This window comes from Cibotium barometz, chromosome 7, assembly GCF_041138505.1.
Source record: "Cibotium barometz isolate CiBa-2024 chromosome 7, ASM4113850v1, whole genome shotgun sequence".
Lineage (NCBI taxonomy): Eukaryota > Viridiplantae > Streptophyta > Polypodiopsida > Cyatheales > Cibotiaceae > Cibotium > Cibotium barometz.
This window is the reverse complement of record NC_141052.1, coordinates 44,755,093-44,775,655: the sequence shown is the minus strand read 5'-3', so window position 1 is coordinate 44,775,655 and position 20,563 is coordinate 44,755,093. Positions and strand designations below refer to the sequence as shown.

The 20,563-nt window shown below is 43.4% G+C and overlaps 1 protein-coding gene across 4 annotated transcripts; it reads left to right on the top strand.

Annotated features, from left to right (window-relative positions):
- Nucleotides 1-1,194: 1,194 nt before the first annotated feature.
- LOC147637061 (serine/threonine-protein phosphatase 5-like) lies at nt 1,195-18,914 on the top strand. 4 transcript variants are annotated; one of them, XR_015266321.1, is made up of 14 exons: nt 1,195-1,389; nt 2,047-2,208; nt 13,577-13,746; nt 13,881-13,952; nt 14,046-14,196; nt 14,329-14,437; nt 14,558-14,675; nt 14,777-14,924; nt 15,194-15,442; nt 15,558-15,683; nt 16,879-16,970; nt 18,083-18,183; nt 18,285-18,359; nt 18,502-18,914. XR_015266321.1 is itself a non-coding variant. In XM_086800674.1 (13 exons), exons 2-13 carry the CDS (start codon nt 2,136-2,138, stop codon nt 18,559-18,561), a joined length of 1,452 nt encoding a protein of 483 aa, XP_086656800.1. In that variant the 5' UTR covers nt 1,195-1,389; nt 2,047-2,135; the 3' UTR covers nt 18,562-18,914. The 4 variants fall into 4 exon arrangements, 2 of the variants coding, with proteins under 2 accessions (XP_086656800.1, XP_086656802.1); XR_015266320.1 differs by having other exon boundaries at nt 16,873-16,970; XM_086800674.1 differs by lacking the exon at nt 16,879-16,970.
- The last annotated feature ends 1,649 nt before the right edge of the window (nt 18,915-20,563 follow it).

Below are 20,563 nucleotides of genomic sequence, written 5' to 3'. Positions count from 1 at the left end.
TAATGGAAAGCATAGATAAGCTGCTGAAGACATAGGTTAAAGAACTTAAAAGCTCTATTCATGTGCTAGAAAATGAGATTGAAAGATGTGCAAATTTTATTCAAAATGCGGTGGAGAGATTTTCCCATTCCATCATATTAGCGTACTGTACAAAGTGTTATAGCACATTTTAGTAAAGAAATTCTACCTCTTACTTAGCAGCCTTTCTACTAATCTTCAGACGATCTGTATCCTTTCTATCAATGTCCAGACGATCTGTATGCTCTCTATGGTTTGTGAGTTCCATTGTTATTGTGTATATATGCGCTTATTTGCCTTAGCTTGTTGTAAGCCCTTATTTGCTTAATTTCAATGAGGTTGTGTGAGAATAGCACAAGATTTAGCTTTATGTAATGGCTATGGGTGAGATAGCTCGCATAAAGATTTATAAATGAGCATACTTTCTTGCTTGATTTGCATTATAGAGTGGAGTGGAGTGGAGACATGGCATTGAGAAGAGCTTGTAAGCTATGAAAGAAAAACTTTGAGTGACTAGGAGTGAGTAGGAAAGAGGAAGTGATAAGAAACATGCGGGAGCTAAGAGAAGTTGTGTTAGACCCAAATGAGAGAAAGGAACCCTTTCCCCATTGAATATGCCTTAATTGAAGGGAGAGATCTCTAAGTGGTTTATAAAAGTATTCGAAGACATGGCATTTACAAAAGTGATTCACAAGACATGTCATTCAGAAAAGTGAATGGCGATGTGGCATTCACCATCTCTAGACTTGATAATGAACAATGAAGATTTTTGGGTTTACATGCTATGTGTGCATCCTAGATGAGAATTGAGATAAGTAACAAGTTGATGCCTAAAGATGAGAAGTGTATCGTGCTTGTGTACTCTCAAGAGTCCATCTACTAGAAGCTTCTATGTTAGTAATGTAGTGTTTGATAAGCTAAACACATACATAGTTATCAAAGTGCATGCAAAAGGTGGGGCTAAAAATCACTTTGATCCACTCAATCTTTTATTCCAATATCGGCAAGGGTTCGATTACCGACTGGACACCTGATAGTTACCTTGCCGGCCGCGTGCCCCATGGGACTTTGCTCCCTAGTCGCCAAGTAAAAATAAAAAAAAACTTCTACCACTCCATAAGATGGTTTACTAAGAAAGGTTCCCACGATATAAGATGGTTTACTAAGAAAGGTCCTACTCCATAAGATGGTTTACTAAGAAAGGTTACCACAATATAATGCTTTAGGTTAAGGCTATCTAATCTTCGATGGTTTAGTAAACATTTTTTTAGTGCTATTTGATTCCTTTCGTGCCTCTTTCTTGACCGGATTCGAGCTCTCGGGGGCCTCGTGCGCAGATAAGCTCATCGATTCTGGGTCTTCTTGCGTACGGTAAGCTTTCGAACTTTGTGAGCCTGCCGCTCTGTACAACAAAAGCATTAAGATGTCGTTGCTCTTGCTGAAGTCTATATGGCAGACAATAATGGGTCATTGAAGATACCCTTTTTACATAGCTTTAGAACCCTAATCACCCTTAACGTCTAAATAATCATACGCAACAACCTCTTTTAATGCCCAAAGCCTGCTTTTAGACATTACTTGTATTGGGTTTCCTCATTGTTGCCCTTTCCTTGTTTTTTTTGGGGGGTTTTCTTCTGAGCTGCATCAAATACTGTTTTTAAAACCCCATCAGGACGAGCTTTTATTATTGGACCACTTTTGAGATGAGGTGAACCCTTTGACCCCTACTCTTCTTGATTGTAGATGCCATCATGCCATCTTACTGACCCGCTCGATGTCTAGAGCGAAACTTGTCAGGCACTGTATTCTAGTGGCACCTGTGCAAAAGCGTGCCATCTTACTGACCCGAGCTCGAGAAACTTTTAGGCAATGTATTCTAGTGTTGGTGAGTGTGCCAACAGTCGCCTGTGCAAAATCATGCCTGGGCATTACACTACACAATTACTTTAGAAAGACAAGGTTATTCGCTGTGAAGGATATGGGCCTCAATTAATTGCCCAGAGCTACACTTCTTGATCCACTTTGCAGGTCATGTTTGTGAGGGGTTAAAGAAGGATCGAGCCTAGCTGCTGGACAGTTCTGAGGGGAAGCATAGACGACAAAGAGATATCGTGACGATGAATGGTAATGCTGTGGCAGAGCTGCAGAGAGCAGAGGAACTGAAAGCAGCTGCAAATGCAGCCTTTCAAGGTTAACACCTTGAATCAAACTCCATCGTTTGATGTTTCAGTAAGCTTTTTTGTGGTAAACGGTCTTTTTCTTTCTGTATATATGTGCGCACATGTGTATGTCAGGTGCCTTCCTCTACTTATGTGTTCATAATAGAGCTTGCTGATTTAGGCTGAATGAAGAGAAAAATGGGTGAATGCTATGGTACACTAAGGTTTTGCACAGAGCATATCTGTAACAAATTTCAAGATCAATAAAATTTGACGCGTTATCTTTCAAATTAGAATGTTGCTAATCTAAAAGATGACATGTAGTGCAATCTTGTGAGGCTTATTTTGATATTAAGATGCCCAAATTTCACAAGAGAAGGGTTCTTCTTAGACCTAGGTGCCTTTTGGATGGTATCACATTATGAAGATCTACAAGGACCGTGATGGAATGGTATTGACCACGTCTGATTAAGTAAGAGGTTAATTATATATTGATGGTTTTGAGAAGAAGACTTGAATGATGCATCAAGTTCAAACTTGCTTAAATTTATTGGCGTGCATTAATGAGGATTATGATGATTATTCTCTTAGATTTGAGAATGCTGTTATGAATGCAAGTGTGTTAATTCGAGTTCTGGTTAGGGACCCAATGGGTGGGGACCTGACTTCTGGTATGTTGGTCTGAGATAAAAACAAGAGAGGCTCACCCACTTAGAGAGAGAGAGAGAGATTTTATTTCGTCTGAAAAATTTTCAAAGGTTTTTGTGAAACCAAAAGTAGTACAAGTGATCTATGAGTCACTATATGCCAACAAAACACGAAAGGGAAAACTAGCTACCCAAAGAAATAGAACACTCGAGCCTGTGTGCTAGGGTTTGAGAGTAGAGATAGAGATGTCAGTGGAACAAACATAGAGAACACACATCCCAAAACCACATGGGAGGGCAATGACATCGTTGAGCCCTCTTCGAGATTGCCTCTTGCAATGTCAGGCTCTCTCGAAGAGGCAAAGGGCATCGACAATGAGCTGTCTCAATGTATTGTCGCTCAGCCACGCATAAATGACAACCACAACGCCGCTCATAGAATGCCATTAGTGCAAACTATTGAATGCAGCACATCAAGAAGAAGAGAGGGATTAATTGAAAAAGGACTTGTTATATTAATAAAAAAGGTTCAATTTAATTAAGATGCTTCCTATCTATTTTCAAAAAAAGTCAATGATCATAAAAAAAAACAAGGTCCATTTACAAATTTAAAAAAAAACACTTACTGATTAAAATTTATTGATTGTGGAGGACCAAGTTGAGAAGTGCCTTGCTCCAACTTCAGCCTTGCACCAGAAGGGGAGAAAAGGGGGGGGGAGAGAGAGAGAGAGAAAGGGGGGGGGGGGGAGAGGAATGTGCTCGAGCTTTGGGATTTGAATCTCAGCTCTAGGGACTTGTGTACAAGTACACTGTACAAAACAAGCAGTGTACTATAGCTTATATCGTGTGGTGATAAGTAGACGTTGTGGTTCAAGAAGCCAAGGTGGCCGTTGAGGCAAGTTGCAACTAGCTCTGCAAGGAGGGCAACGGGTAGGAAGCGAAGGGCCAGAGTACGCCATTTTTCTCAACGGGCCATCAGCGCACGTCATTTTTCTCAACGGGCATCGCTTGCGTTACGGGTGGGCCAGCTAACGTTTTTTTTTTGTTTTTTTAAATGCCACGTGGGCAGCCAACCTTAGCAATTTTTTTTGGGCGGAAAAAAATGCCATGTGGGTAGCGACCCAATCGCCCCATTTCTGGCCGTTTTCGTGAAGTTGACATGGGGAAATGGCGTTTCCCCGTTTCGGGGCACCGTTTCCCCCGTTTCGTGTGACTATGATTGGGACCCAATTCTGTGTCCTCTTCTTCCCCCCCCCTCTCTCTCTCTCTCTCTCTCTCTCTCTCTTTCTCTCTCTCTATTTTCTGCACATCTTCTGTATTGTGCGTTATATTTGTCGTGAAGGATTGTTGAATTATGAGCATTGAAGTTAACTGATTCTTCTATGAAGCTTCCGCATGTTACAGTTGTAGAGAGACAGTGAGAGATGTGAAACTCAAAGAGAGAGGCACAGTTGAGAGTATACCAAGTGTCAAGAGTACCTCTTACCACGTGCTTGCAATCCATAAGCAAAGACAGAATATAGATTCACGTGCATGGTTTTATGGGAGCAAATTTTGCAGGTACCAAAACATTTCACGCGAAAACAGATTTGAGGCATGCATGTATGCCATGCAATGCACAACATGTATTGGACAATCTCCCTTTCATTTAGCGCGGTCATTTTGAGCGTAGACAAGATGTCACCTAGACCAATTGGAATACCATTTTGAGGCTCATGGTCCTCTCTTTTTCTTTTCCCCTTATCCAATGGGGCAGCCCTATCTGCATGGGCTCCATGCGCCATCATGGAAGTTTCATGAAGCACGGTGGCATGTGCTCCACGAAACTGAGAATCAGATGCATGAGACTTTCCTGCATAAGGCAATGTCTCTCCATGAGACAACTCAGTAGGCAAAGCTCTTTTAGTAGCAGACCTGTCACCCCTACCATGGGATACATGTCTTGAATGCATGTGACCTTCATGCCCTCCATGAGCACTAGCATACATATACCTGTTAGGCTTTGTGTCTTGTGGAGAAGATGCATGACGAGAGGTGACTGTCACCTCTTTCTTTTGCATAAAAGACCTCAACCTTCGAGATGCGGGATCTCCATGCTGGATTTCTGAATTTCAGCTCTCCATCTTCCCCCTCTTTGATGTCACCTTTGCGGAGGAGGTAGGAAAGTGCCAACTCCCTTGGCTTCTTGCCCACTTCCCGTGCTATGGACTCAAAAGTCACGTTTACCATTGCATCAGGCTCTTCTTTTTGCATGACTGTCTTTCCTTGAGACAGTTGTCCCCTTGAATCACTATCATTCACCCTCTCAAGGGGCTTATGCCTTCCCTGTAAAGCATCAGAACCACGCAAGGCACTTGATAGGCCCCTTGAATTAGGCACTTCCAAAGGGTTGCCTTGGCTGTCCATTGTGTTAAGTGTGCTAGAAGCGGGGTGTCCAATACATAGGTTCGTTTCCCCACTAAGAAGAGGGAAACAACCGTGCTCTGATACCAATGAAACCGATCCCGTCAAGTGGGAATAGACTCCGTTGGACACCCACACGCGTAATAGCACAACTTAATATCACAATTTGAAATGGACAACTTAATAACAACTGAAGTTTGAAATGAAATGAAATGAAATAGTTGGACACCAGCATTGGGGCCGGAACGGGCCGACCCCCCCCTCAATATATGATATATTATTGGGAGTATTTAACAAATACAATGCTCCATGGGTTCATAGAACCAGATGATGTCCATGTACAAATGAATATAGTACCAAACAAAAGGCTCGAAGTCGACGTTCGAAGTAGAGCGACCACTTGAGTGGTCCAGTCTCTACGGTCCTATGCCTTCACGGGAATCCGCGGAGAGCGCCCCACTGGTGTTCCAGGACCACGCACAAACAGGCGCTCCCGTACTAACGCCTGGCTCTCCCGATCTCGGCACCTTTGGACCGTGGTTCTCCAAAAGCTTGGACTACCTGGCACCGAACGGGTGTTAGCCGTAGAGAAGATCCTTTATCAGATTTACAACACAGTTCTTAACTTAAACCAATACCCGGATGTGTCTGTCTGTGTGCAGCTACGAGTGGAGGACACCAAGACACAGCAGCCTGTCGAAGAGGAGGAGGAGGAGCTGCCTGTGTTGAAGGTGTAGCCACTTGAAGAAGGGAGATGCCGCCTTTGGAAAGGAGGCGCAACCGCCTACAAAGGAGTTCCACCATCTGCTGTGCAGGACACAGCTGCCAGCTATGGAGGAGGAGGAGGCGTAGCCGCCTATGGAGAGGATAAGCAGCCCACTGGAGATGGAGAAGTAGCTGCCTATATGCAGAGTACAGCCTGTATGGAGGATGGAGTGCAGCCTATGAAGAGAGGCCGCCTGCTCTGCTGATGGACACACAGCCGCCTGCTGTGGTAGGCAAGGAGCCTGTATGGTTGCCTGACTACAGTGGAGAAGGGAGGGCAGCCTGCAACCGCCGGCCCATAGTGCACAGTTTACTGGAGAGGGCACACAGTGGACAGCCGCCTGCCGAAGCTGGAGCGCTGCGTGCATGAGATGGACAGCCGCTTGTAGGACCGCCTGGCTGCAGTGGAGAAGGGGCCGTCAGCCTGTGGTGTAGCCGCCCGATGGATAGGTGATGCCTGGCTGCAGCCTGCACCGCCCGTAGTGCAGAGAGAACAACCGCCTGCTGGAGGTGAGCATATAGCCGCCTGCAAGAGGCAGCGCAGCCTGCTGAGGATGGCAGCCACCTGCTGAAGGAACAGCAGCCGCCTATATGGGAGGAGAAACAGCCGCCAACAGATAGGAGACAGCCACCAGCATGCGCAGCCTGACTGAAGAAGAGGTGAAGGTGGCGCATCCAAAAACGTCTTTTCAAGAGAGAGAAGGGTGGTCGCCTCTTTGTAGTTGTTGGAGGGGGAGTTGCATGACTACAACTGGCCAGCTCCCCAAGGTTGCATGGGGGCGGCCAATTCCATGGGGGTGTGGGTAGGTGACAATGCACCCACCCCCACACACACAAAAGTTAAGTGTGGCTTCCCACCTTGGCCCCTATGTGGGTGCCCACTTTTAAGTGAATGTGAATATACTACCTTATAAAACAAAAGGTTAGAAAATAAAGTATTAAACCAACATGTGCAATACACTTACCACCTGTTCACATGCAACAGAACTTGTCAGAAGACAGAGCAAAATTCACGACTCACTGGCAGGCGTCCCCGCTCAGTAAGTGACACGTCAAGCAGGCAAACACAAAAATACAAGTCATGCGAAAACAGTTTCAAACATGCAAAACATGAGTGCATGTGCAAATAGTATCATGGACATATCTCCCGTTCATGGAACAAGTACAAAATATCTGTCGGACACAAAAAATGGCACAACATAAAACATAAATCCTGGTCTTTGTCACCAGCCTGGACATTTCCCAGTCTGAAAGGGGTCTGGTGGACTCCAGGACGTTTAAATATTTGGAAAGTACAAGCTTTGGGAATGGGGGATTATCCTAGAATACAAAGGACCACACTCCTAAAATTTAGGAGAGTTGCTATTTTTGGCCCGCTCCGATGGAAATTCTGTTCGCGTCATTACATGTGGAATTGAGCAGATACCAAGAGTTGGCAAAGTGCCTATGACAGAATGTCTACCAGTTGGGATATTTTTAGAGGTAAAGATTATGGAAGGACCCATCTCTTAGATTGGGACATGTGGCAAGAAAGTGGACCAAAGTGAGACAAGTGGCCTGACACTTGTTAGAAAATGGATCAAAATGAGACAAGTGGCCTCACACTTGTCACTTCAGCTATTGTGTGGCTCTCCACTTGTCATTGTAGCCTTCTCTTGCCATTTTAGCTCATGGGAGGCCCAAATCTATAAATTGGAGAGCTCTCTCTTCATTAATGGAGGCTCTCTTGCTGCACGCTAGCCTCTACCACCGTTGAAGGCTTCCCTAATGATGGCTACTCTCTTTCTCTCTCTCTTGAAGGCTGCCCATGAAGAATACCGGCTGTTGGGGACTGTTTTGGAGGCTTCCATCGCGAAGAAATACTGAAGGCAAGGGTATTCAATCATTTATTATGATTTCTAGCCATTGTATGTGTTGTACCAGCATTTGTACTTGCTGTACCTGCTGTACCAGCCACTGTACCTGCTGTACCAGCCATGGTACTTGCTGTACCAGCTTCTGTACTTGCTGTACCTGCTGTACTGCCCACCATACCGGCTGTACCAGCCACTGTACCTGCTGTACCAACCACTGTACTTGCTGTACCAGCTTTTGTACTTGCTGTACCTGCTGTACCAGCCACCATACCGGCTGTACCAGCCATTGTACCTGCTGTACCAGCCATTGTACTTGCTGTACCAGCCATTGTTCCTGCTGTACCGGCTGAATGGAGAGTTGTACTTACTGTACTAGCTCTATTGCATGAAGACCCGTGGTTTTTGGGGAAGAATCAGTACCCACACGGAGGTATATGGATTACATTGATGGCTCGGCATTTCTACAGCCTATGTTCCGGCTTGGTTGCCTTGTGTTGGGCTGTGTTATGGCATTTGTATATGGATAATCCGGCATCTCCCGTGGGGAGAGTAAGGCCCTCAAAGCTTGTACATGATATTATTCTCCTTGGGTAATAAAATACTCCAAGGGGGGGGGTCGGTCCATTCCGGCCTCTATGCAGTGTCACTTGTGCAAGCTCCATTTGCAGCATTTGTGGTTGTTTTGTCTAGCTTTATGTTTTATGCAAAGTGATGATGGATATGTGTTAAGGCTGTGGCCATGTTTAAATGTTTTAATATGCATTGATGGTATCAACAAGTGTGTCAAAGGCCCTAGTCCCTCGGGCACCCGCCGCCGCGAGTTACATTGGTATCAGAGCATAGGCTTTCTTGGAAGCGGAGGTTTCCTTCTATCAATAAGGAAGAGAAAAGATCTGGAGTGGGGACCACACTTACCATCATTGCTATTAAGCATGGCCAGCCACTTCAGAGCTTATGAAGCAAGAGCATGAGCAGTAGACAGCTTGTTGATCTAAGGATTTATGAATTCACAGAATTTTATCGTGGAAGTGTGAAGTTGGCTTTATGTGCACACGTTTAGCACTCTTTCCATATGGATATTGTGGATTATATTATCAAGCTTACAGGCAAGCTATATGGAGATATATCTCAGGATATCTTAAGGATATGGTGACGAGATATTTCTTTTGGCTTCATGACCAACCTGGCAAAGAAAAGCTAAGTATACTTTGAGTTTGCAAAGTTAGTGCTTTTGCTATGAAGTGTTTTTGATGTTCACTAACCCTTGTATAGCTATGCAAGGAGAAAGGTGTTGTTGTTTGCCTTGAGATGGTTTCAGGGAAACATTGTTTATGGCTCCCTTTAATGGGATGAATTCTTTTCATGGCTCCCTTTTATTGGGATGGAATATATCTATGGAGATTTCTTTCTTGTCGAGATTTATATAGATATTGGGCTTAACAGGCAATTTCTATGGACGAATCTGTTCGAGTTTATAGAGAAGAAATCTTTGGTTATCTCATGGATATGATGCTTTTATGGATTAAGTTCACTTCTACTCCAAGGTGTGTGGTTAGCACGGAGTATGTGGTAAGAGTTATGGTATACAAGGATTATGGTATACAGGTGTATGGATTCCTGGACTTCTTTTCTAGGAATTTGGATCCATCCTCAGGTTTATGGATTATGTTTATGGCTCCCTTTTACTGGGATGGATTATTCTTTTTGGCTCCCTTTATTTGGGATGCATTGGACTTATGGAACTCATGGTTCACTTACCTTGTGTAGTGTTCTCTTGTCCTACGTGCTCTCTTGAAGATTGTTTTTACCATGTGAGGGTGGAACAATAGAGAGCAGATGGAAGGGAACCATGGGCACTTCAAAGGGTAGTGACAAGCACAACATACCCTGTGTAGTGTTCTCTTGTCCTACGTGCTCTCTTGAAGATTGTTTCTACCATGTGTGGGTGGAACAATAGAGAGCATATGGAAGGGAACATGGGCACTTGAGAGGGTAGTGTGAGTTGGTGGCCGAAATGCCTATAAACTATGTGTAGCAGAAATGCGTATGGAACACCAGGTTATCTATGCTTGCGAGTGATTGTTTTCAGGACTCCTTGTTTAGCTGCCCTGTGTAGTATTTCTCTTGACCTAAGTGCTTTTCAAGATGTTGCTACCTTGCTTGGTAGAACATAGAGCCAATGGTAGAGAATATGGGCACTGAAGTCGGGCCGGGCGTCAAGGCAGCTCCTTGGTGATTTACATCGACATACCATTGTTTTCTAAATGCTGAATTTCATATGCATTTGGCATGGAGGATTTGGCAATGGATGCCCGTGAAGCTATGTATTGAATTTCTCCAATAGTAATACAATTTACTCAAGGGAGGGGTTGGCCGTTTTGGCTCATTGTGTGTCTCTTGTAAGCCCACCTCTCATCCAAGGTGTGTGGTCAGAGTACCAACACGGAGTGCAAGTGGTAAAGTGGACATGACGAGACTTATGTCTATGCCAAGGGTCATGTGGACCGATGTCTTGTTGGCAGGAGACTTATTTTGTCTCGCCCATTTACTTGGGACATGGATTATGATATCTGGACTTATGGGACTAATTTGTCTCGCCCATTTACTTGGAACATGGATTATGCTATCTGGACTTATGGGACTGTTTTCTCTCACCCATTTATCTTGGGACATGATTTTGATATTGGTATTATGGAGACTTATTTAGTCTCGCCCATTTCTTTGGGACATGGATTCTTCAGTTATATTGGATTTTTTGAGACTGTCTCGTCTTGCCCAATCGATGGGACATGATTATATCTTGAATATATGGCTTGAAGCTTAAAGTTGCGGACAACTTTTAAGAAGTTGGGGAGGATGTCACCAGCCTGGACATTTCCCAGTCTGAAAGGGGTCTGGTGGACTCCAGGACGTTTAAATATTTGGAAAGTACAAGCTTTGGGAATGGGGGATTATCCTAGAATACAAAGGACCACACTCCTAAAATTTAGGAGAGTTGCTATTTTTGGCCCGCTCCGATGGAAATTCTGTTCGTGTCATTACATGTGGAATTGAGCAGATACCAAGAGTTGGCAAAGTGCCTATGACAGAATGTCTACCAGTTGGGATATTTTTAGAGGTAAAGATTATGGAAGGACCCATCTCTTAGATTGGGACATGTGGCAAGAAAGTGGACCAAAGTGAGACAAGTGGCCTGACACTTGTTAGAAAATGGATCAAAATGAGACAAGTGGCCTCACACTTGTCACTTCAGCTATTGTGTGGCTCTCCACTTGTCATTGTAGCCTTCTCTTGCCATTTTAGCTCATGGGAGGCCCAAATCTATAAATTGGAGAGCTCTCTCTTCATTAATGGAGGCTCTCTTGCTGCACGCTAGCCTCTACCACCGTTGAAGGCTTCCCTAATGATGGCTACTCTCTTTCTCTCTCTCTTGAAGGCTGCCCATGAAGAATACCGGCTGTTGGGGACTGTTTTGGAGGCTTCCATCGCGAAGAAATACTGAAGGCAAGGGTATTCAATCATTTATTATGATTTCTAGCCATTGTATGTGTTGTACCAGCATTTGTACTTGTTGTACCTGCTGTACCAGCCACTGTACCTGCTGTACCAGCCATGGTACTTGCTGTACCAGCTTCTGTACTTGTTGTACCTGTTGTACTGCCCACCATACCGGCTGTACCAGCCACTGTACCTGCTGTACCAGCCATTGTACTTGCTGTACCAGCTTCTGTACTTGCTGCACCTGTTGTACCAGCCACCGTACCGGCTGTACCAGCCACTGTACCTGCTGTACCAACCATTGTACCTGCTGTACCGGCTGAATGGAGAGTTGTACTTGCTGTACTAGCTCTATTGCATGAAGACCTGTGGTTTTTGGGGAAGAATCAGTACCCACACGGAGGTATATGGATTACATTGATGGCTCGGCATTTCTACAGCCTATGTTCCGGCTTGGTTGCCTTGTGTTGGGCTGTGTTATGGCATTTGTATATGGATAATCCGGCATCTCCCGTGGGGAGAGTAAGGCCCTCAAAGCTTGTACATGATATTATTCTCCTTGGGTAATAAAATACTCCAAAGGGGGGGGTCGGCCCATTCCGGCCTCTATGCAGTGTCACTTGTGCAAGCTCCATTTGCAGCATTTGTGGATGTTTTGTCCAGCTTTATGTTTTATGATGGATATGTGTTAAGGCTGTGGCCATGTTTAAATGTTTTAATATGCATTGATGGTATCAACAAGTGTGTCAAAGGCCCTAGTCCCCCGGGCACCCGCCGCCGCGAGTTACAGTCTTCCTACGGAGTGACAGTCCCATAGGTAAGACACAGTTCCAGGCACGAGCCTCCCTATGGTGTGACAGTCCCATAGGCAAGACACGGCACAAATATTGGCTCTTCCATGGCGTGACAATCCCATGGATAGAACACAGTCTAGGTCATACATAGGTGGCACCAGTCTGTCTCCCGTCCATACGACACCATCCTGCTAACACACGGGTGGCACTAGTCTGGCTCCCGTCCATGTCAAGCAAAAATACTGGCCTCTTCACATGAGACACTGGCCTGGCCTCAAGTGAACGAGACACAAAACTGGAGATGGACCAAATGGTCGGCCAATTGGTGACAACTGGATATGGGCATTATGAGTTCTTGGTATTACCATTTGGACTCATTAGTGCACCAGCCACTTTTTAGCACATGATGAATGATATCTTTTGTTCATATCTAAGAAAGTTTGTGATGGTCTTCTTAGACGATATCTTGGACCTTGAAGGATCATGGTCGACATTTGAGAATTGTATTGAAAATTCTGAGAAAGTTCTGTTTGCAAAAGAAGGCAAATGTGATTTCTTCAAAAAGGAGCTTCTAGATCTTAGACACGTTATTAATGTTAATGATGTCCGGATTGGCTATGAGAAAAGTAGAAAAGTGTCCGGATTAATGTTAATGTCCGGATTGGCTATGAGAAAAGTAGAAAAGTGTGTGAATGACCAACTTTGAAGGCCATCACCCAAGTCAATTTCTTTCTTGGATTTGAATTTCTTCTAGGTCGTTATCTGGAATTATGCAAAGATTGTTAGAGAAACAAGGGGAAAGAGTGTCTGTGTGTCCTAGATAAACACAATTGCAGAAGCATGTTTAAGTTGCAGTTTTAAAGACCAAAAAATGCACATAAAAAAGTACTCAACAAAGTGTGCTCGGAAAGTGGAACAACATGGACAAAATCAAACTCTCAAATGGGAAACAGGCTGCTGCAATGTATTGCATTAATGGACAACAAGTACAAAGAGTATATGTACCAGAAAACAAATGTAAAAATAGAATTTAAGCAAATGCACCTGTTAACAGTTTCTTCTCCCAGAAGAAAATAGCAGGTCTTAATCTTCTTCTTCACACCAAAGCATGTGTGGAGTTGGGTTTCTCCTTGAGTTTCTCCTTGAGTGTGCTTTAGCAGTCCCTACCAGTACAACAGGTAAAGAGGAAAATAGGGGCTAAAATGTATACAGGGATGTAACAGGAGATAAATTTTGCTTTGTGGCTGTCGGTTTCTCGTTATTGATGGTGGTTAGCCTTAATTATGTAATAGAAACTCAGCATTGTGGTTCATGGGATGCCACGAAACCTAAAAATTTTCCATTGTATGTATCATGTTGCTGTAAGCTTTTTGATAGGATCTTAAACGCTTAGTTGCATTAAGTACGGGTCCTAATAAATTTTCTCACCTCTTCAGCTCACAAGTTCTCAAAAGCAGTAGACCTTTACACTCAAGCTATAAATTTGAACAGCAACAATGCGGTATACTGGGCAAATCGTGCATTCGCCCATACAAAACTTGAGGAGTATGGCAGTGCAGTCGAAGATGCCACAAACGCTATAGAGATTGATCAAAAGTATGTGAAGGTAAGCCCTTCTGTTTTCCTCGAGTATTCAAATTTACATGTTTTTTAACATCTAAATCCATATTTAATTCTGTTCTTTGTGGAGTCTCAATTGTTGGTAGTGTGTTGATCATCTCACATTATTGCCTTATGTAGGGATACTATCGGCGTGGAGCTGCATTTCTAGCAATGGGGAAGTTTAAGGAAGCTTTAAAAGATTTCAAGCAGGTGTGCTACGAGCTCCATTAAAATGTATGTGAGATATGCATGCCACTTGGGTCTGAGCCATTATGGGGGATATCTTACGTTATGTTCTGGCAGGTAGCTAAGATTGTGCCCAAAGACCCAGATGCCATGAAAAAACTTCGTGAATGTCAAACAGCTGTGCAAAGGATGAGATTCGAGGAAGCCATTGCAAGCAATGATCACGAAAGAATATCGGTCGCTGAATCTCTGGATTATCATTCCATAGGTAATCACTTTTCATTTGTTTATACTTTGTCTGTTTGTGGCTATGACATGGTTCCTGCGGTGTGGATTCACACATCCCAGAGAGTTCTTTCATAGAAGCAATATACTTATGCTTGTTTTATCGTGGTCATAGAGGTGGAAGAGTCTTACAAAGGGGCCAAGTTTGAAGGGGAGACCATCACCCTTGGTTTTATAAGGACAATGATGGAGGACTTCAAACAACAGAAAAAGATACACAAACGGTGTGTGTATTGGTGCTCTGCACAGGCACTGGGGGTGCTTATGCTTGTGATATTTATTCTTTCATGATCTTTTTGGTCATTAGTAACTTTTTTTTTTTGGGCGGCCCTTTTTGCTTGCAGATTCGCTTTTCAAATCCTGCTCGAAACACGGAAGCTTCTAGTTGCCCTTCCATCTCTCGTGGATGTTACAGTTCCCAAAAATGGCCAGTTTACTGTTTGTGGTGATGTTCATGGTCAAGTGAGTTGCAACGACTGTGTGATGCAATCCATTTAACCTTATAATTTGGTCATGCAGTCCCAGACTAATTAAGCCTTTTTTTCTTCTAAAAATGAGTGCAGTATTATGACCTGCTGAACATTTTTGAGCTGAATGGGCTCCCATCTGATGAGAATCCATATCTTTTCAATGGCGACTTTGTTGATCGAGGGTCTTTCTCAGTGGAAGTCATCTTCACCTTGTTTGCCTTCAAGTGCCTTTACCCACAAGGTTGTGTTTTTGGTTGTTTTGATGTGGTCATAGTGTAGAAAGAGTTGGTTAAATCTCTAGGTTTAGTAAGGGTGGCTTCAGACCAGGTGAACTCATCTGTGATTGGTTGGCTTTTAAGGGCTGCCCTCTCGCTGGATGGGTTGCCTCCCACCAGATTGTGTCAGAGCTGTGGTGGTCAGCACTCGTCTTATTTCTTGCTGTCTTATCAAATATAAAAATTGAGTTTATCAAACTTGGAAACTGAAGCTCCTTGTTTTAATGACACGCAGGTGTTCATCTTGCAAGGGGTAACCATGAGAGCAAAAGTATGAACAAAATCTATGGATTCGAAGGGGAAGTGAAGGCAAAGTTCAATGAGACGATGGCGGAGCTGTTTTCTGAAGTCTTTTGCTGCTTACCGTTGGCTCATGTTCTGAATGGGAAAGTATTTGTCGTACATGGAGGCCTTTTTAGCACAGACGGTGTGAAGCTCTCTGATATACGAAACATAGATCGGTTCATTGAGCCACCTGATGAAGGTATGTCGTGTATGTGTGCATTATTTGAATTAAAATGATACACTATATAAGTGGTTAAATTATGTGATGGATCTGGGATTATAGTTTTGGCATATAATCTGGTTTTTTATTTCAGGACTAATGTGTGAGCTGCTATGGAGTGATCCCTATCCTGGTTTGGGTAGGTCACCGAGCAAACGTGGGGTTGGCGTAGCTTTCGGCTCAGATGTTACGAAGAGTTTTCTGCAGGAAAATAATCTAGGTAACTGTGAGTCTCCAAGTTGATCTCATGCCATTATGTAGTGTGAAATGTCATATTGGCCAGATAAGGCACCAAAAAATGGTAATTTTAACTTTTTTGCATGTGCCATGACCTTCAATGAGATAAAAGGAGCACAATATTTATCTTGTGAAAATCAACGTCGTCTTGCTGTTTTAATTTTAGAAGGTTTGTATCCTTAAAAATTGAAGGCTCTTGTTAAGGGCCGGAGGGTGTCCAACTTGACACGGCCTTCTTGACGAAGGTTTCTGCCCCTCTTCCAGTTTAAACAGCTGCTTAAAGATTGAAAGCTCTACTCTAGCTTTCTCCACACCTATACCTGCCATACTTTGGAATCCAGGCTTACCTATACAAGATGACACAGTCCAGGTGCCAATGGCAAAGAATCTCATCTTTTGGGGGCCTAGATTGTGTTTATGGTATATTCACACTCTTCATTTGCCCTAACTGGCTGTGTGGCTGCTGTCTCCTCTGGACATTGATGGCTTGTCAAGTCCTGGGTCTGCACTATGCCCTAAGTCTTTGAGATGTCTTGAGACAGTTTCCTTGTGGCAGCCTAAATCCAACCTCCCACAATCTCCACTAGCTCTCCATCAATTTATTTGCCCAAGTAACAAGGGAAGATCATACACATTACATTGAAAGAAGGCTGGACAAGTTATAAGTTTTGAAAGCTTTTCACAATCCGGGTGGATGAATTTTAAAAGGGCATTGGTCTATTTTAGAAGATGACTGCGACATATGTTTGACTGCATGTCACGTGCACACTCTCCCAAGTGTGACATGAACACGCTTCGAACCCATTAGCTAACTCAGAGGCTGAGTACGTGGGTTAGTGTGTGAATGCACTTAGTTGGACATTATTATTAGGGTTGGTAGCCAACTCACCAACATTAGACACTATAAATAGGAGTATGGACCTTAGTCATATTCATTCATTGATCATCATTGAGTCATTGAAGAGCAATGCCATGATTGAGTATCTCTATTCAACATTGCATACTTCATGTTAGTAATACATGGTAGATTAGATCATCTCTTTCTATTGTGTATTGAGCATGAAGAAAAAGCAGTTAGTTGTGCATGGGTTAAAGTCTCTAATTATGAGGATTCACAATCAAGCAATCATAAACATGCTTTCGCAAGCACTCATGTTACATTGGTATTAAAGCGCCAGGTTTTGACAGAAGAAAGGCTGCAATTTTTTCTCTCACAAGGTCATGGAGATCTATCGCAAAGAACCCCATTGTCATCAGTGTTTTCACTCAGGTTTGCGTTTTTTTTCATCGGGGTTGTGTTTTGCAAATTCTGTACCAGATAGCTCGTGTGTGCAAGGGGCGCTCAGCCAAAGGACAAGAAAGAGGGCCAAATGCACCAAGTAGAGGGCGGATAGAGAAAGCAAGCAAGGCGGTTCAACGCAGCCAGACAGGATTGGAAGAGGCCAAATCTGGGAGAGCATAAGGGCGGACAGATTCAACAAAAACGCAGCCCTATTCTGCTGCAGGATAACACACACAGGAGCAAAACACATTAGAAGGGGGCCTCCAAGGGAGTGGTACATGCAGGCCAGTTTGTGGACGGAGCGGCTAGATAGGGTACATGCGGCTTCCCTGCCCGAGCCAATTGGCTACACCCACCCTGCCTCCATCACACAAGGATGAAACCTTTGCCTAGTCCTTTGACCACAAATGTGTGTTTGTTTTTCTTCAAGTACATATGCGGCAGGTACATGGCGTTTCGGGAGATGCTAGAGAGCTCTTTGGTTTTGTGTGAGGAATCATGGTCCACCAACAACAATCTCTACAAGAGCATAGTGGAACCATATAATATAGAGAGGGGTGAGGATTATCCAGCATTTGGAGAGCCAGTTGGCAGCTTGTTGATAAGAGATCCAAGCAAGAAAGGAAGCACATACAGTGGTAAGTCCATCCATACCATCCATAGATGAAGCTCAACAGGAGGGAGTGTCCGAGGATGCCGGAAAGCTTTCAAGAGAGGAAGGGGTATCGGTGGCAGAGTTTCTGAGTTCGGAACAGATTCTGGAGGATCAGCTCTGATTAGGCACTAATCACAATCAGTCAATCATAAACGCGTTTCTGCACTTCTGCGAGCACCCATGTTACACTGCACTATCTAATTTCCAAGGCAAAGACACAAGAATTTATTTCACTGTTGTTTTGTTGGAACGTGGCTCATTAGCCTATTGGTGGCTGACTGAGCCTTTGCTGTCCCCTGCATTCCCATTCTCCTCTTCTAGCTGTTGTATTGGGCCATGACAGTAATAGCAAACAAAACATTCACTTCCAGCACCTTTTTGTTTGTTCTTAGTGTTAGTACTTTGGTTTTCTGAATGTGCTTTTAATATGGTGTGCTTTTTTCAGATCTTGTTGTTAGATCGCATGAAGTCAAGGATGAGGGCTATCAGATTGAGCATGATGGCAAGCTGATTACAGTATTCTCAGCCCCAAACTATTGTGATCAGGTTAACAATCTTTGCACCCCTAGGTTTATAATGCCTTACTTAAGTGAGAATATTCGAAGTTGTTTTGAGTCTTTTGATTGAGGTTAATTGCGGACTTGCAGATGGGCAATAAGGGAGCATACATAAAGTTCAAAGCCCCAGAATTTAAGCCAGACATCAGAACCTTCGCTTCAGTTGTAAGATGCGGCTATTCTTTTTTCTTTTGTGGGTTCTATGTTATACATTTATATGTTGGGATTCGAACTCATGTCCCCTTCTGGGCAGGGTGGTAAGATATGTCTTGCTGAATTCTTTGCTTCTTTTGACTTTGTATGGCAGCCTCATCCAAATGTCAAAGCTATGGCCTATGCAAATAATTTGCTCAGCCTCTTAGGCTAGCTGCATCTCAAAGTGGGCCAATTGCATAGAATGGCTGTATCTGCAGTGTTGTATTCCTGTGCCATTGTTTTCTGAGACAAAGCTGGAAAGTGTAGGCAGAGATTCATGTGAATGTGGATTTTCTATCACACTGTCAGCTTTCATTATCTGCACAAAGGAGTATAACACTCACATGAGAAGCTGTCATGTTCAGAACTGTTGTTGACATGTTTGGATAAATGTTGCATGTTCCAAGTAGAGACATGATGAAGTCCACGTATTCTCTCATGTGACATGAAGAGAGCTTGTAAAGAACAATATTCTAATTTTGACAATATGCTGAGGTTGAGGTGATGCTACAAGTAGCTGCCGTATAGTCTATGTTGCTTTGTGATTGTGTTTCAGTATGCAGTCTTAAAGCTTTGTGAGTAGACTCTCATGAGGTCAAGTTCGCACTTTGGTTTTTGTCAAGTCTGGAAATAACGTGAACTTTCCATTCCGTGTGCGTACACACAAACACACACGCGTGCGATAGCTTCTTGGGCAATAACTCTGGACAAAGGCTTCAAAAGAAATCTACACGTCCACTTATATGGATTTCTCGTTAATGCTAGCCTTGATTATTGCCAAGTCTGCCATTAACCTCCAAAGAACTGATAGATATCGGTTCAATGGTTTATCTATGAAGATTTTGTCTGCATATCTTTAAGTGTGCACCTGCACCTACTGTTGGATGCTGATTACAAGAGTGGGGATGTCAGCTTTCTTTTATGTGGGCAGCTGATTTCCACATCACATACTCTTGGCCAAGTGTTGTCGCCCACAAAAAATGGTTCAGCTTAGTTTCAATACTTCCATGTTGTTCTAACAAATCCTCCAGCCATGTAAGACTGGATGAATGGATATGCAGAACCAGGTCATAGTAAGGGGGGTACATGTGTATGTGTGGAGAGAGAGAGAGAGAGAGAGAGAGAGAGAGAGAGAGAGAGAGTTTATAAATGGCTTTTAAAAGTCCCGGGTCCATTAGACCATGGCAGCACATTATTAAAACTGAAACATCTACAATGGTAACCAACAAAGTTTCAAAAAACTAAGCAATGTAGGAGGTTCCTACATGCGAATGTGAAGAGGCCGAACTTGTAGCTGATAATGGAGGTTCCTACATGCAAATATGAATAGGCTGAGCTTGCAGCTGATAATGCCAATTGATGCACAAGTAGAAACTATTTGTTCACCTATGTGATGTATCTGAGCACCTTCAGGGCATGCTGAGGTTTGGGTAACTTCATGTCTCATAGTCATTGGATGTGCAGTCTTGTCCAGGATAGCAACCTCAACTGTAGATGATGGGCAATGAAATGAAGAAAGTGCCAAATGGAAAATCCTGACAGCCCATGGCTTGTTTTAACTGTCATTTGTATTACAGTTGGAGGAGGCGAGAAGGGTGTGTTTGTGGTTTTTTTTAAGAAGTTTTTTTTTTCTCATTAGCTCCTCTTGGATCCATCTAGTCTCGAGGAGGAGATAGGCATCTCTGATCAGGATACTGAATGAAAGCTCAGAGCTCTCCTTAGATTGTCAATGATATCTACCTTTGATCTAGTAATATGCTAGTAGGCATCTGAGGAGTTAATGCTCCTCAAACTTGATCTACCCTATCCCACAAAGCTATTGTCTGTCCACTATCGTGGAGTTTTCATACAATGGTAATGCTCCTCAAACTTGATCTACCCTATCCTACAAAGCTATTGTCTGTCCACTATCGTGGAGTGTGTTTCAGTTTTCATACAATGGGAGCTAAGTAATGGCAGTTCTCATGGAGTGTGCGATGTGCTTTGAAGATAACCAAGATTGTGGATGAAACGAAATATTTAGGAAATCATGTTTGTAGAAAGTCCTGTATGTGGGGAGAGGTGTGGCTCAATTGAGGCTCATTCAGAGGACATCTTGAGAGATCATTTTGCAAAGTTTGGGGATGATATAGGTCCGTTCCCTTTTAGACAGTCTCTCACCTTGATCACATTTG